The sequence below is a fragment of the Sorex araneus genome, chromosome 4, assembly GCF_027595985.1.
Source record: "Sorex araneus isolate mSorAra2 chromosome 4, mSorAra2.pri, whole genome shotgun sequence".
Classification (NCBI taxonomy): Eukaryota; Metazoa; Chordata; class Mammalia; order Eulipotyphla; family Soricidae; genus Sorex; species Sorex araneus.
Genome location: NC_073305.1, coordinates 102,095,610 through 102,110,821, shown reverse-complemented (window position 1 = coordinate 102,110,821; position 15,212 = coordinate 102,095,610). Strand labels below are relative to the sequence as shown.

At 41.7% G+C, this 15,212-nt stretch overlaps 1 protein-coding gene across 1 annotated transcript in view; it reads right to left on the bottom strand.

The window, feature by feature from the left end:
* The window catches only part of CD109 (CD109 molecule), a 161,596-nt gene that overhangs the window by 126,967 nt on the left and 19,417 nt on the right, over positions 1–15,212 (bottom strand). Inside the window, exon 3 of the mRNA XM_055135354.1 lies at positions 7,917–7,945. Within this exon, the coding sequence (XP_054991329.1) occupies positions 7,917–7,945 (29 nt within the window). The remainder of the gene's footprint in view (positions 1–7,916; positions 7,946–15,212) is intronic.

Genomic DNA, 15,212 nt, shown 5'->3' with positions numbered 1-15,212 from the left:
AATCCTTCAGATGGGGGCGCCTACTGACACCCTTTTATAAACAAACAGGGAGTTGGGGCAGTTGTTCCAGGTCGCCAGCTGAGATGCAAAGCCAAGAGGAGCTTCCTGGGGGGGCTGGAAGATAACATTCAGCCCCAAGTTCTCTCACCTCGTTCTTTCACAAGGGAGTGCTTAATCCCACAAAGTAACTTGCTTCTCAAGGAGAGTGAGGCTGGGTCCCAAACGGAGACTTCTGCCTGAGTGTCCTGTGCTCGGGTCCCTGGCTCTAGGGAACAGTCGCCTCAGAATAAGGTTCCTTGAGAGAATTGTGGAGAGGCCTTCGAGGGAGATTGGAGTCTCGGGTCAACCTGCAGCTCCTGCTCCAACAGCTCTGAGAAGAAAACCCCTCTCAGCAGACCCCCGGCCAGTCAGCTGGAAAGGTCTTGGACGACTGCAGTGTCAGCAAATGGACACCTTGATGCAGCCTCCTGAGACCCCACAATCAGAGCTGCCCAACTCTGTGGGTCCCAAACCCCTGCCCCAGAGAAACAGTGAGAGGCAGCAGAAATCTGTTGTTTTACACCAAAGTCTTGAGATAAGTTACACAAGATAACTAGCACAACTGCCTTGGGGTTGATTTCCATACTAATGAGCTTGAGGTTCTGAAATTACATCCTGACTCCTTTCAATAAATCAGTTTTATCTACAGAATCCCGGGGTGGGGGTGGGGGCGGAATTTGCAGGCAACATAATGCCAGCAATATGAATAAGAATGAGGCGCGATATGAATAAGGATGAAAAGGAAGTGAACCAAACCCCCACAAAATGATCAGTAGGAAATGTAGAGGGAAAAAAAGTACTGATGTCTGCAATTTACTTGGAAATGCAAAAATGTGATAAATTCAAAGATGACTAGAGAGATGGGGAGATGAAAGGAGATATGATAGAGGACGTGTTCTAGAATATTGAGTGGCAATTCTGAGTATACATATGGGAGCTTATGCTAGAAATGTCAAGTGCATTGTATATTTGAAATTTTCATAATAAAATGGTAGGGGGGTAGATCAATAACAATACCTACAAAGGGCCTCTAGTATTCATTTTTGCTTTTCTCAAATAAGCCAGTGTTTAGAGTGTACCCAACTCAGGGTCTCTATGTGCAACACAAACAAATATATGCACTGTCATGGGGTCAAGAGTCTAAAAAAGAATTTATGTTCTACTTTAGTCTCTCCTTAATACTTTTTGTTTTGCTTTTTGGGTCACACCCAGCGATGCTCAGGGGTTACTCCTGGCTTTGCACTCAGGAATTACTCCTGGCGGTGCTTGGGGGACCATATGGGATGCCGGGGATCAAACCCAGGTCAGCTGCGTGCAAGGCAAACGCCCTACCTGCTGTGCTATCACTCAGGCCCCTCCTTAATACTTTAAATAGGAACACATGCACTGTTAGGAACCAGCCATCTGCATACAGTTAGGTAAGATTAATAAACACAATATTGAATGTATTATACCCCGTCCCAATGATGGGGTATAATTTGATCATTTTACATCAAAAATTTAGATATATCTAGATATATGCAATATATTTAGACTACATCATATCTATCAAGATTTATCTAGATACATGCAATATACAATCTAGACTACATCAGAAATTGCAAACACATCAAATAAATGCACAGGCCTGAACTAAAGAGATCTGAACTAAAGAGACCTGCAGAGTTTCCTGATCTGCACACTTCAACTCTCCCCTGAGAGAAACCCTGCCCCTCAAAAAAGAAAAATTAGGATCCAAAAATGATTTTGCATTCGCACAGCCTCAGCACTAGTCTCAGGGCTGGAAAGTCTGAGCTGATAATACAGGCTTAGTCTCCGGGTTGACCCAGAGTCCATATATGAACCATGGCCACCCCAATTCACCTCAGCTTGTCACCATGGACTATGGGTGACACTACAGTATGAGCTGTCAGCACGAATTTGGGCCCGCATTGTTTAGCCAACAGAGGCCTAATGAGGAACCTGGAGAAAACACTGAGGATGTGAAATAATCACTCTGAGGGGCCAAAGCAGAGAGGGCACTTTCAGGATGCTGACCTAGATTTGATCCCAGGTATCACATATGGTCCCCAAAGCCAGTCAGGAGTGATTCCTGAGCACAGAGCCAATAGTAAGCCTGAGAACCAGCAGGTGTGATCAAAAAGCCAAAAAACAAAAACAAAGCAATCATTCTCAAAGTTTCTCTTTAGAGCAGAACTGAAATAGGTTGCAAGTGGCTTCTCATAATAAAGAGGACACCAGATAATAATGAAAGTTCCTGAATACATGTTCAGTGATTGTCTTCAGCCCTCTGGAGGCCACAGTCATTCTGTATTGTTTCTGAGCTCTCTCAATTGGTTCCCTGATATGAAGACTTTAATATCTGATTCATACACACACACACACACACACACACACACACACACACACACACGCACGCACGCACGCACGCACGCATACACACATACACACACTCCTACAAGTTGAGCTGAGGCAACAGGATCGAACACAACGCATTCTCACCGCTGGATAATAGGCAATAGGCAAGAGCCTAGGAATGTACAATTTCCTGGGGCTTTGATCAACAAATCATGAAATTGCCTCTGAGTTGGGTTGATTTTCAATTATGCTAAGTCTGCCTTGGGTATGCGTCAATGCAAGCTGCCTGTGTAGATGGCGGCTCTCTATGCAGGGTACATAAGGAAGGCATGTGCAGACAGGTCCTTCCTGGACAACAAACAAATTTCTCATTCTAGTCTGGGCTTTCTAGAGCCATTTCTGTTTCTCTGAAAAACACAACTGATCAAAGAAACTGAGACAGCACGGTACCATTTGTCCTTAGTTCACTCGTTAACAACTTTAGTTACTAATGATAAATAGGGTTCTCAAATAATTTTACCCCAAAAAAATAACAACTGTAAGATGAAATTTTCTATTAAAAACAAATCCATTATACTTAATCCTTTAAAAATGATTTAGGTGGGATCAGAGCAATAGTACAACGGGTAGGGCATTTTGCCTTGCACAGGGCCAACCCCAGTTCAATCCCCGGCATCCCATATGACCCCGCAGTGCTGCCATGAGTAATTCCTGAATTCAGAGCTGGGAGTAACCCCTTAGCATCGCTAGATGTGACCCAAAAAAGCAAAAAAAAAAAAAAAAAAATTAGGAGCCAGAGACAGTACAGGGCTTAAGGGGCATGTCTTTCAAGGAACTGATCCTATTCAACTCCTGGCACCACATGGTCCCCAAGTACTGCTGGGTACAGCCCTGGAGGCTTTAAGTACCTCCCAGGTGACTAAGGAGCAGGGCCTGGACAGCACTGTGCTCAGTCTCCCACACAGAAAGCAGGCTGATTTGCCAAGAATCTCAGGGAGCGGTGCCTATGCCTTCAGAGTGTCACCTGGGAGACAAAGAAATAAATTAATTAAAATATCTCAATGGGGTGAGTGTACCCTTGGAAGCCACCATGAGTATCAGGTATGAGCCTAAAGCAAAGAAAAAAATTAATTTCTAACTTAAAAAAAAAGAGCACTTCCTCACATGACTTACATTCTTTTACAGAAAAATGAGTTTGTTATGACACATTTTATACAAAAAAAAAAACTTTCCAGTAAACATAAATTATGCTTTTAACTTCTGAGATTGTAGAGATAGTACAGTGAGTAAAGCTCTTGTCATGCATGTGGCTTTCTAGGGTTCAATCCTCGGTACCCCATATTGTCCCCTGAGTCTGGCCAGGAGATCCCTGAGCACAGAGCCAGGAGTAAGCCCTAAGGAGAGCGAGGTGTGGCCCAAAGAACAAAAAAAAAATCTTTTTTAATCAACTTCTGTTAGGATAGAGAAGGGACCAACACAATAATAGTTGGAAATGATCATTTGTGTTTTGGGGTTTTTTTTTATTTTATCACACCCATCGATGCTCAGAGGTTACTCATGGCTCTGCACTCAGGAATTACTCCTGGTGGTGCTCGGGGGACCATATGGGATGCTGGGAATCGAACCCAGGTCAGCTGCGTGCAAGGCAAACGCCCTATCCGCTGTGCTATCACTCCAGCCCCGGAAATGATCATTTTGGACAGGAACTGAGTAGATAAATGGATATAACTGATAACCTTTCATTATCTGTATTGCAAACCACAAGGCCCAAAAGGAAGAGAGAGAGAGAGAGAGAGAGAGAGAGAGAGAGAGAGAGAGAGAGAGAGAGGAGTGTCTGCCATAGTGGCAAGCAGTAGGGATGAAGGGCTGGAGGGAAACTGTGACCATTGGTGGTGGGAAAAGTACACTGGTGACAGGAGAGGTGGAACATTATATGACTGAAATCCAATCACAAACAACTTTGTAAATGTGTATGTCACTGTAATTCAATTTTTTAATTAATTTTAAAATAAATAAAATAAAAATCAACTCCTTATGGACAGCTGATTTAGTCTATCACAAGTAGAAACAATGAACTAGTCACATATTTTAAAAACATTTGTTTTAATACAGTCTACAAATACTCATATTTATGGAAAAATTCATATTATATTCACAAACATAAGAATGTGAATACTCTTTAAAGGTTGGGTCTATTTTAATTAAGAATGCATAAAAATACAAAATCTTCTTTCATATTGTTTTTTAATGAGCACTGAGTCATTTACTCTCTTTCTTTATATTTGAGCTACATTTGGCAGTGCTCTGGGGCTACCTCTAGGTCTTTGTTGGGCAGAGAGAAGGGTGTCACTCCTTGTGATGCTTGGGGAACCATATGTGATGCCGGGGATAGAACCAAGTTCAAGTGCATGCAAAGCAAGTGCCGTAACCCCTGTACTATCTCTCTAGTCCAGAACTTTTTATTTTTGCTAAGCATTACCAAAATTTCCAAGGTACTTAATGGCCATCTTTAAATCTTGTTTTACTTTTTAGTAAATATATTTGTAGGTATAATCTCTTGCAAAGTTTTCAACAAATCATTGCTACTGCTCTATACAATAGAAAAGGCAGAATATTAGGCAGATAGATAGGTGTGGTGGGACTGGATTTCATACAGTTAAGACTTGAAATGAGAGTTGCCAAATTTCCAACTAATGCTAATTTGAATGAGGACATGTTAATATTATGCTTGCATATCAGAATTAACACAAGTTAAGACTTTCGGTCTTGCTGTATACAGTTCCTCCACGCAACCGCAGAATTCTTTAAGGAAACAGTTATTGGGCTTTAAGGTGGGTGCTTGAACTGAAATCCTACATCCTTCCTCTATAAAGTAATGACATTGCACAGGATCTAATATGCTCACTGGAGCTGTCAATTGACAGTTATGCATCCAGGCAACGGTGCATATGCCTGAGTGCACACTGAATGTTTTCTAACTTCTTGGGTTACAATAATGTAATTAAATATTTTACAGTTACTGAGATTGGCTCACTAACATACACATGCTCTCTCCCTCTCTCTCCCTCTCTCTCCCTCTCTCTCCCCTTTTTCCCCTCCCTCCCTACCCCCTCCCTCCCTTTCTCTCTGTCTCTATCTCTCTGTCTCTCTGTCTCTGTATCTCTCTGTCTCTGTCTGTCTGTCTGTCTGTCTCTCTCTCTCTCTTTCTCACACACACACAAACTTCGGCCTACTATGCCTCTCTTTTCCCCACTATTAACAGAAGAGCAGCATATTTCTAAGTTGATAAAATATATATATTAGAACTGTTTGGAAGCACTGTATTCTCTAGGCATCACCCAAATGAATGTGGTGTCTGAATGTGGCAAATAACCTTCAAAGGTCATCCAAGACCTAGTTCAGCAGATAATGCTGATCTTACATAAATACATGCCTCATCAGGTCAGTCATTCGTCATCTTCTAACCACAAAGTTGAACAGATTATATCTCTAGTTGGATGCTGTGTCTACTGCACACTCAACATGCAAATGCTCTAAAACAAAGTATCCTAAAAAAAAAATACAAACTTCACTGGTGAAGGAATGGATGTTGGAACATTGTATGACTGAATCTCAATTAATGAACAACTTCGCAACTCTGTACCTTACAGTGATTCAATTAAAAAATAACAAAAAGAGAATGGAAAGTATAAACTTCCCAATCAAAGTTATGGTGAGTGGGATGAGCTTATAAATAACATTTCATGTTCAGGTTTGATGACTCTTTCAATAAAATAATGACCCTTTTCCACTCTGACAGCAATGGGACAGAATTTTCACATGTCATCTCACCTCTAAGGTATCTCCCATGAAATAAAAATAACACCTTAGTATATGGACATGGAGAGTATCATGCTAAGTGAAATGAGTCAGAAAGAGAGGGACAGATATAGAATGATTTGTGGAAAATAAAAGAACTCATTTGTGGAAAATAAAATAACATAGTATGAGACTAATACCCAAGAACAGTAGAGACAAGGGAGAGGAGGATCACTCCATGGTTGGAAGATGCCTCATGTGCTGGGGAAAAGGCATTTGGGGGTTGGAGCAATAGCACAGCGGGTAGGGCGTTTGCCTTGCACGCAGCCGACCCAGGTTCGATTCCCAGCATCCCATATGGTCCCCAGAGCACCACCAGGGGTAATTCCTGAGTGCATGAGCCAGGAGTGACCCCTGTGCATCGCCGGGTGTGACTCCCCAAAAAAAAGAAAACAAAAGGCAGTTGGGATAGAGAAGGGACCACTAAGTCAATGAGAACTGGAAGGGAGATGGGTGGGAGATGTGTGCTGAAAGTAGACAAAGGACCAAACATGATGGTCTCTCGGTATCTGTATCGCAAACCCTAATGCCCAAAAGTAGAAAGAGTGTAAGAGAAAAGTGTCTGCCGTAGAGGCAGGGGTGGGTTGGGGGTGGCGGAAGAGACACTGGGGACATTGGTGGTGAAAAATGTGCACTGGTGAACGGGATGGGTGTTCTATCATTGTATGACTGAAACTCAATCATGAAAGCTTTGTAACTGTTTCTCATAGTGATTCAATATTTAAAAAAAAAAAAGAAAAGCATCTTTATTTTGTTTTTCAAAGTGGGTACTACAGTGAGGTAAGTGAGGCACTAGTCTGTAGTACAGAATTTAAGGGGGTAGGCTTGAGAGATAGTACAGGGAGTAAGGTGTTTGCCTTGCATGTAGCTGACCCAGGTTCAATCCTTAGCACCCCATATAGACCCCCTTGAGGACATAACCAGGAGTAATCCCAAAGCACTGCTTGGTGTGACCAAAGAAAAAACTGGGAGAGGTACCACAAAACTCAGAAATCAGAATAAATACTTTTAATATTTTCATTTTCAGAAGAAATAAGGACCAATAATATTTTTAAATACCAAAAATGATGCAAAAAAGTAAATAATGGGCAAAAACAATAAAAAAGTGAAACAGAAACAGGAGCCCAGCATGGTACTGCCACTTCCAGGACAAGAAAGCTGAGGACCAGATGCCAACCAGATGACACCTAAGCTTGCAGGGCACATTATGGCAGATGCAGGCCCAACCCAGCTCAGGCTTCTGGGCAAATCACAGTCCTGGTCAGTTATCCTCAGTAAAGCGCTCCTCTAAAAAGAGGAAAGTCTCTACACAATATTCTTGAAGAGTCAAATAGTCAATCTCCTTGAAGGAATATGATTGGGAGAACTAATTCAAGACAGTCACAAGGAATATAAATACAAAAGCCAACTAGAAAAGAGTTGATTTGAGGGCCAGAGACATAGCACAGCATGTTGTACAGTTGCCTTGCACAAGGTCAATCTGAGTTTGATTCTGTGCTTCTATATGGTCCCTGGAGCACTGCCAGAAGCGATTACTAACTGCATAAGAGGAGTAACTTCTGAGCATTGCCAGGTATGGTCCCAAACAACAAAAAAATAGTTAACTTAATTTACTGAGAAAATGTCTATTTCTGAAATAGATTTTTAAACTAGATACTTACAGATGGAAGAGTAAGTGTCTTGAAAGAGCCTAAAAGAAAAAAAGAAAACAGTCATAATTTGAATTTCATGATATAATACAGAACTCATAAAGACTTTCCTAATACTCTTACATGAAGAGAGAATCATAAATATCATTTTAATTATTACAGTTTAGGTAACTGGATTACAAGAGTGTTCAAGGTTCTGATACTGATGTACCCATACTACCCATCCCTGCCACCAAAGTACCCAGGACCCTCCTCCACCCTTGTCACCTCCAGTCCAATGTCCCCCTACCTCACTACTTGTTGATTGACAATTATTTTCATGCAAATGGTTTCCTCCCTTAGCACAGTGCTGGAGACCCTACACCTCTGTTCCCGTGTTACTTCCCAGTAACCTATTTGCTACCCTCATCCCTCTCCCCCCCACCCCGCCCCGACCTGAGATCAGGTCTATTCTAGTATGTGAGGTTTATATCAATTGACAACAAACCTCAATTAAAAAAACTGCCTTCGGGGCTGGAGCGATAGCACAGCAGGTAGGGCGTTTGCCTTGCATGCGGCCAAACCGGGTTTGATTCCCAGCATCCCCTGAGCACCGCCAGGAGTAATTTCTGAGTGCAAAGCCAGGAGTAACCCCTGTGCATCGCCGGGTGTGACCCCCCCAAAAAAAATCTGCTTTCAAGACCAAAACACCTGAGAACTTATTGAACAGCCTTGGACCAAAGATTTGATGAAAGTTGGGCCAGACTCAAAAGACTCAATGGATGACTCCCCCGAGAATTAGTGAATTCTGCTTCTGCTTCCTGTTAACCTTTCTGTCATTGTTGCTGCTGCTATTGCTGCTGTTTCTAGGTTATCCATATTTGAAGGGTCCTTTACACAGGACACAGAAAAAATCTAAGGTTTATTCCTTATGTTCTCATACCCTCATGATGAAGGGAGATAAGGAAGACATTACTCATGTCAGGAGTGAGCTGCGACTCATACATGACTCATTAATATTAGAATGAGGCAGAATTTTTTTTCAGGCAGTTTCTAAACATAGGCTGCCTTTAATTCACGCTCATTTCTTAGCAGACCAATTACTTCAAGAAAAAAAAAATGGCTCAAGTTAAATGTAAAAGAGAGCTTATCCAAAGTTCCCATCTAAGAGACATAAATTCAGAGCTGGTGATAGGGTATCAGTTCTACTATTCAGTTAGGAAATATTTATTAAGGGCACAAGAAACTAGACAAACATCATCCTTCTTTCTTGAAGGCCATGAGGGCCTCCCAGGGGAAGACAGGCATAAGGGCACAAAACATAGCAAGGTAAAATGAGTGACCTCAGAAATCAGACCACAAAAGTCCTACCCCAAATCAGTCAGGCACTAGTTCTATCCTTGAACAAGTTACTTGGTTCTCCCACCTCACTTTCCTCACCCAGATTAAGAGCCTATTAATAATCAAACCATGCCATAGGTTACCTGTGATGACTAAATATGTGAATGCCTGTAAGGTCCATAGAACAGTGTCTGGCACAGAGAAAATCCTTGATAAATGTCAGCTATTCCATTGCCAGAAAGCCTGCAGAGAGGCCCCCAGAGGCTGTGAGTGATGCCCTAGAAAACAGTCTTCAAACTTCCATGACGGAGCACTCAATGAACCCAAATATTTCATGCACTTTATGAATGTCAACTTAGATTTATAATGTTAGACACATGTACTTTTCTCAACCAAAACATCAAATGCTAGAAAATCATAATTTCTTCGTGTGTGTCTATAAAATATTGCAAACAAGTTAGTGTATTTTAAGTTTACACCCTTAAAAATGGTCCTGCAGAGGGGCTGGAGCGATAGCACAGCAGGTAGGGTATTTGCCTTGCATGTGGCTGACCCGAGTTCAATTCCCAGCATCCCATATGGTTCCCTGAACACCACCAGGAGTAATTCCTGAGTGCAAAGCCAAGAGTACCCCTGTGGATTGCCAGGTGTGACCCAAGAAGAAAAAAAATAGTCCTGTAGAGGCAAGAGATAGTACAGCAGGTAAGGCAGTTGACTTGCATGTATCAGACCCTGGATGGGGACCCCTGAAACCCACCAGGAGTGACCCCTGAGCAGAGAGCCAGGAGTACACTCTGAATACCACAGGGGCTCTTCAAAAAAATAATAAAAATACTAATAAAAGTCCTGCAAGTACAGTCTCTGAAAACCAGGACTCAACCACCAGGCCACAAGAAAATACAAATATGTTCTCAGAAGCAGGTAAGTATCTCATCAACAGCACTGATCACCTGGCACATATCATGTTACCCAATAATTGCCACAAGAGGGAAGAAAGGGTCAGACTCTTAAATAATGTTATAATAGACAAAATGTGATTTGAAACAGTCAAGAAGAAGCCACTGAGTAAAAGTCCAAAAGAGAACAGAAAATACATAGAAAGGATCAGGGGAAAGCACCGAAAGAAAATGATGCCAATTTCTAGGGTTGTCGGATAAGGAGGTATTAGTCAGAAGAGGAAGGAAGGAGTTTCCAGGCAGAGTCACAACAAATACAAAGCAGTGGAGAGAAACATGATTCTGCCAAAGCGAAGCGCTGGGTGAATGAGAGCTAAAAGAATGAGAACTATGTTTTCAAAGACCTTTAATGCCAGCATGAATCCAGATCTTCCAGATGTCGCTGTAATCCCAGCACCCTGCTTTAACTTCTGGCCTTGTATTTTTAATTCAGCAAAATATTACAAAGCTATGGGTTAAATTTGCACATGCTTTAACAAAGAAAATCTATAACCATGCGTTGGGAATCTCAACATGGAGAGAAAAAATTCCATTCATTAACCTCTTTAACATTTTCTACTGTGAATTAAAGAAAACTGCTGATCTTGGGCATGGTCATGTCTTCTAAGATAAAATACCAAAGATGTGGTCCCTACAAGAAACCATTGTTCTGCAAGCTGGGGTCCCTGTGGTGTCACAAACATGCTCACAGGGGGCTACACTCTTGGCCACAGTGTTCACACACTTTTAATCATGGCGCGCAGCAGTTGTTGTACACTTTAGCGGTGGTGCATACACACAAGTGGCTGTGTGGCCAGAGATCACATGCTCTGTTGCAGAGTCAGGGGTCTTAGATGCCAGACCACTAGGATCATGTTTAGTGCGCATGTGCAACATGAGGCATTGAACTCAAGGTCAACTATTTGCAAGGCCCTGGGCCCCCCAAACTGCACCTACTTTTATCTGACAATCACAGTCCTTGGCATTTGTCAAAGGAGTTTTAAACTTATATCCACAAAAAGCTCCACACACGGATGTTTACAGCAGTTTTATTGTAGTTGCCAAAACTTGTAAACAATCAAGATGTTCTTCAGTTGGTGAAAGAACAGATAAATAAACGGTACTGGCAGCAATGCTAAATTTATAAAAGTAATGTGGAGTGGGGCTGGAGCAATAGCACAGCGGGTAGGGCGTTTGCCTTGCACGAGGGCGACCCGGGTTCGATTCCCAGCATCCCATATGGTCCTCTGAGCACCGCCAAGGGTAATTCCTGAGTGCAGAGCCAGGAGTAACCCCTGTGCATCGACAGGTGTGACCCAAAAAGCCAAAAATAATAATAATAATAATAATAATAATGTGGAGCTTTCCTGTATCCTCTGTGGCTCACTCTTAACTCAGACCATTTATAATAAGACAATATTGTTCACGTTAAAAAGAAATGAAATCTCGGGGCGGGGTGAGGGGGAAAAAATGAAATATCAGGCATGGAAGAATCTTAAAGGAGTGCTACACTAAGGTATAACAGGCAGGCTGAAGAATGTACATATGGCAAAACATTATTTGGCATTCTGAAATAATTAAAACTGCAGAGAAAATAAAAATATGGTTTCAGAGGGCAGCAGGGACAGACAAACAGGCGGAGAAAGGATAATTTTAAGCTAGTGAAAAATATTCTATATGATGTAATGATGGATAAATGTTATTAGTTATTTGTACAAACCCAAGAGTAAGACTTACAGTGAAATAGGGTGACAATGATGTGTCACTAGAGAGTCACCCTTGATCAAAAAAGAAAAAGAAAAAGAGGTGTGTTGTTACAGTGAGTGATGTAGGCAGGCAAAGCCATGTACACAGGGGAACAGGAACAATAGGGGCAATATGTGAAAAAAATTAAACTTTGCACATATAATATAAACATACAATATCTAACTATATTTTAAATATGCATTTTAAATGGAAAAAAATGGAATGCTGGGCCCCAAGATATAGTATAGCAAGGAAGGAGCTTGCTTTGCATGTAGCTGACCCACATTTGATCTCCAGCAATCCATGTGTTCCCCTGATCCTTGCCAGGGGTGAATTCTGAGTACAGTTGAGGAAAGAAAGAAAGAACAGAAAAGAAAGAAAAAGAAGAAAGAAAGAAAGAAAGAAAGAAAGAAAGAAAGAAAGAAAGAAAGAAAGAAAGAAAGAAAGAAAGAAAGAAAGAAAGAAAGAAAGAAAGAAAGAAAGAAAGAAAGAAAGAAAGAAAGAAGGAAGGGAGGGAGGGAGGGAGGGAGGGAGGGAGGGAGGGAGGGAGGGAGGGAGGGAGGGAAGGAAGGAGGGAGGGAAGGAAGGAAGGAAAGAGAGAGAAAGAGGAAGAGAAAAAGAGAGAGAGAGAGGGGCGGGGAGGGAGGGAGGGAGGAGGAAGTCTTGAAAAAAAAAGATATAAATGTGTGCTACAATACAACCCTCAGTTGTCAAGGCCAAGATCCAGGACAAGGAGGGCATCCCCCCAACCAGCAGAGGCTGATCTTTGCCAGCAAACAGCTGAAGACGGCCAGCTGAAGACGGCCGCACTCTGTCCACTACAACATCCAGAAGGAACCCACTCTGAATTTGGTCCTGCATCTGAGGATTATAAATACCCCCTTTTCTTTAAGTTTTCAACAAATTTTACTGCACTTTCCTTGAATAAAGTCGTTGCATTTAGAAGAGAGAGAGAGAGACAGAGAGAGAGAGGTTCCCCCTTGCCCCACCCAACCACCACCACCACCAGTGCCACGGCTGAAAGAGATGAACACCACAGCCAGGTGTGCCTGCAATCCCCAGCACTGAAATATCAATGGAGAAAAGTGGAGAAAATAAGGATAAATAAATAACAAAAACAAATATATATGTATATATGCTATGATTGGACATCTTAAACTTTCTCATAAATACTGTATATATTAAATACTGTGTCTATAAATCATATAACCTGCTAAGTAAAACAAGTCTGTGAGCCTGCACTGCCAGTAATTAAGGAGATAATGAAATGACAGGGAAGGAAAAGCTCTTTTTACAACAAAACTGCAAATAAAAATTATAGAGGACTTCCTGGAATCCAAAAACTTTGTAACTATGATCATGGCAATAATCGATTTGGGAAATAACCATACTGGCAGGGTAAATGAGACTCATGAAAAATAACAATAAAGGGGCTGGAGTAATAGCACAGCAGGTAGGGCGTTTGCCTTGCACACGGCCGACCCAGGTTCGATTCCCAGCATTCCATATGGTCTCCTGAGCACCGCCAAGGGTAATTCCTAAGTGCAGAGCCAGGAATAACCCCTGTGTGTTGCCGGGTATGACCCAAAAAGAAAAAATAAAATAATAAAAATAATAATAAAGTCATTGCATTTTTAAGCTACTTTGCTTGGGTATTTTATTTCACTATAGAAAACTGGTATGCCTGAGATGAAAAAGATAAACAGATCACTAAAGCTGCTCACCCCAATACAGCTACCTCTGGCCACCAGCAGCCCTGGATCCAAAACATATCACAAGCATGAAACAAACCCCTAGCTCCAAATCCTGGGACCAAGAAATGAGCATGAAATGCTTCAACAATAATTTTATAGCTTTTTATTTTTATTTTTTTAGGGTCACATCTGGTGATGCACAGGGGTTACTCCTGGCTGTACACTCAGGAATTACCCCCTGGCAGTGCTCAGGGAACCATATGGGATGCTGGGAATGGAACCCGGGTCAGCTGTGTGCAAGGCAAACGCCGTACCCGCTGTGCTATTTCTCCAGCACCTAATTTCATAGCTTTTACACACTGATTTGGTAATACTTATAAATAACTGGATTAAGTACATTATTAAAATGAATGGAATTAGTTTATTTTTACCTTTTGTGTGTAGTTACTAACAAATACTAAAGTATTATATGGTAAGAATATACTCCCATTGGACAATGCATGCCGGGAGTAGGGAAGCTAGCTTCTTGCTTAGAAGAATTAAAACCACCAACAGATCTAATGGTGCAGAATATTTTAATCTTGTGATAAAAGTGGTAGTAATAATAGATACTATTTTCAGTTGTCTAAGAGCATTAAACTGGCATAATTTTGAAGAAACTTTGACAGTACCTGGTATCAGTCTCAGGGTGTACAAGCAAGACAAACATGCTACCACTAAGCTATAACCCCCAACCCGTATTATCTTTATAAGTGAGAACATAGACATTCAGTAAGCAGCCCAGAGTTACACAGCAAAGAGAGTCAATATGCTAACCTAGGCTCTTTTAAATCTCTAAACCATTACTTTGTATAAACCATTACTTTGTATTGCATCTTAAAAAGGCCACTGTTCTTTTAAAGTATATTCTTCCTGCCTTGGAGTTACAGGAAAAATTCCACAAGCAAGGATCCTCTTTTTTATATGTCGTATCACCACTCAGGCACAGAAGTTCACAGTGAAGCTCTGTATCTCTTCAATTCTGCTGGTGATCACCAGAATATAGGTATCCTTCTTCCAGACTGTTTCCCCTACCTTGGCATTAGACTACAAGCACGATGAATTAATTCAGTAACACAGTTCTCTGGGTTTTGTTGGGGGGGGGGCTGTTTTTGCTTGGGGGACCACAGCAGGTGGTGTTCGGGGTTACTCCCAACTCTATACTTAGGAATTGCTCCCAGTGGTACTCCGAGCAATGTGCCAGGTCACACTGAACCCTCTCTCCAGTCTCAGAGAAAACTTTTTTTTCTTTTTGGGTCACACCCGGTGATGCACAGGGGTTATTCCTGGCTTTGCACTGAGGAATTACTCCTGGTGGTGCTCAGGGGACCATATGGAATGCTGGGAATAGAACCCGGCTCGACTGCGTGCAAGGCAAATGCCCTACCCGCTGTGCTATCACTCCAGCCCCTCAGAGAAAACTTTTAAGTAAGTTATGCTATACAAGAACTTCCAAAAAAGATATGAGAACTAGAAAATTCCCCAACTCCGCAATCAATTCTCTACTCGATAAAGCTATGATACATTAGAATTTCATTTTTAAGGAATTTAAAATTCCTCCTCAATGACAGTCA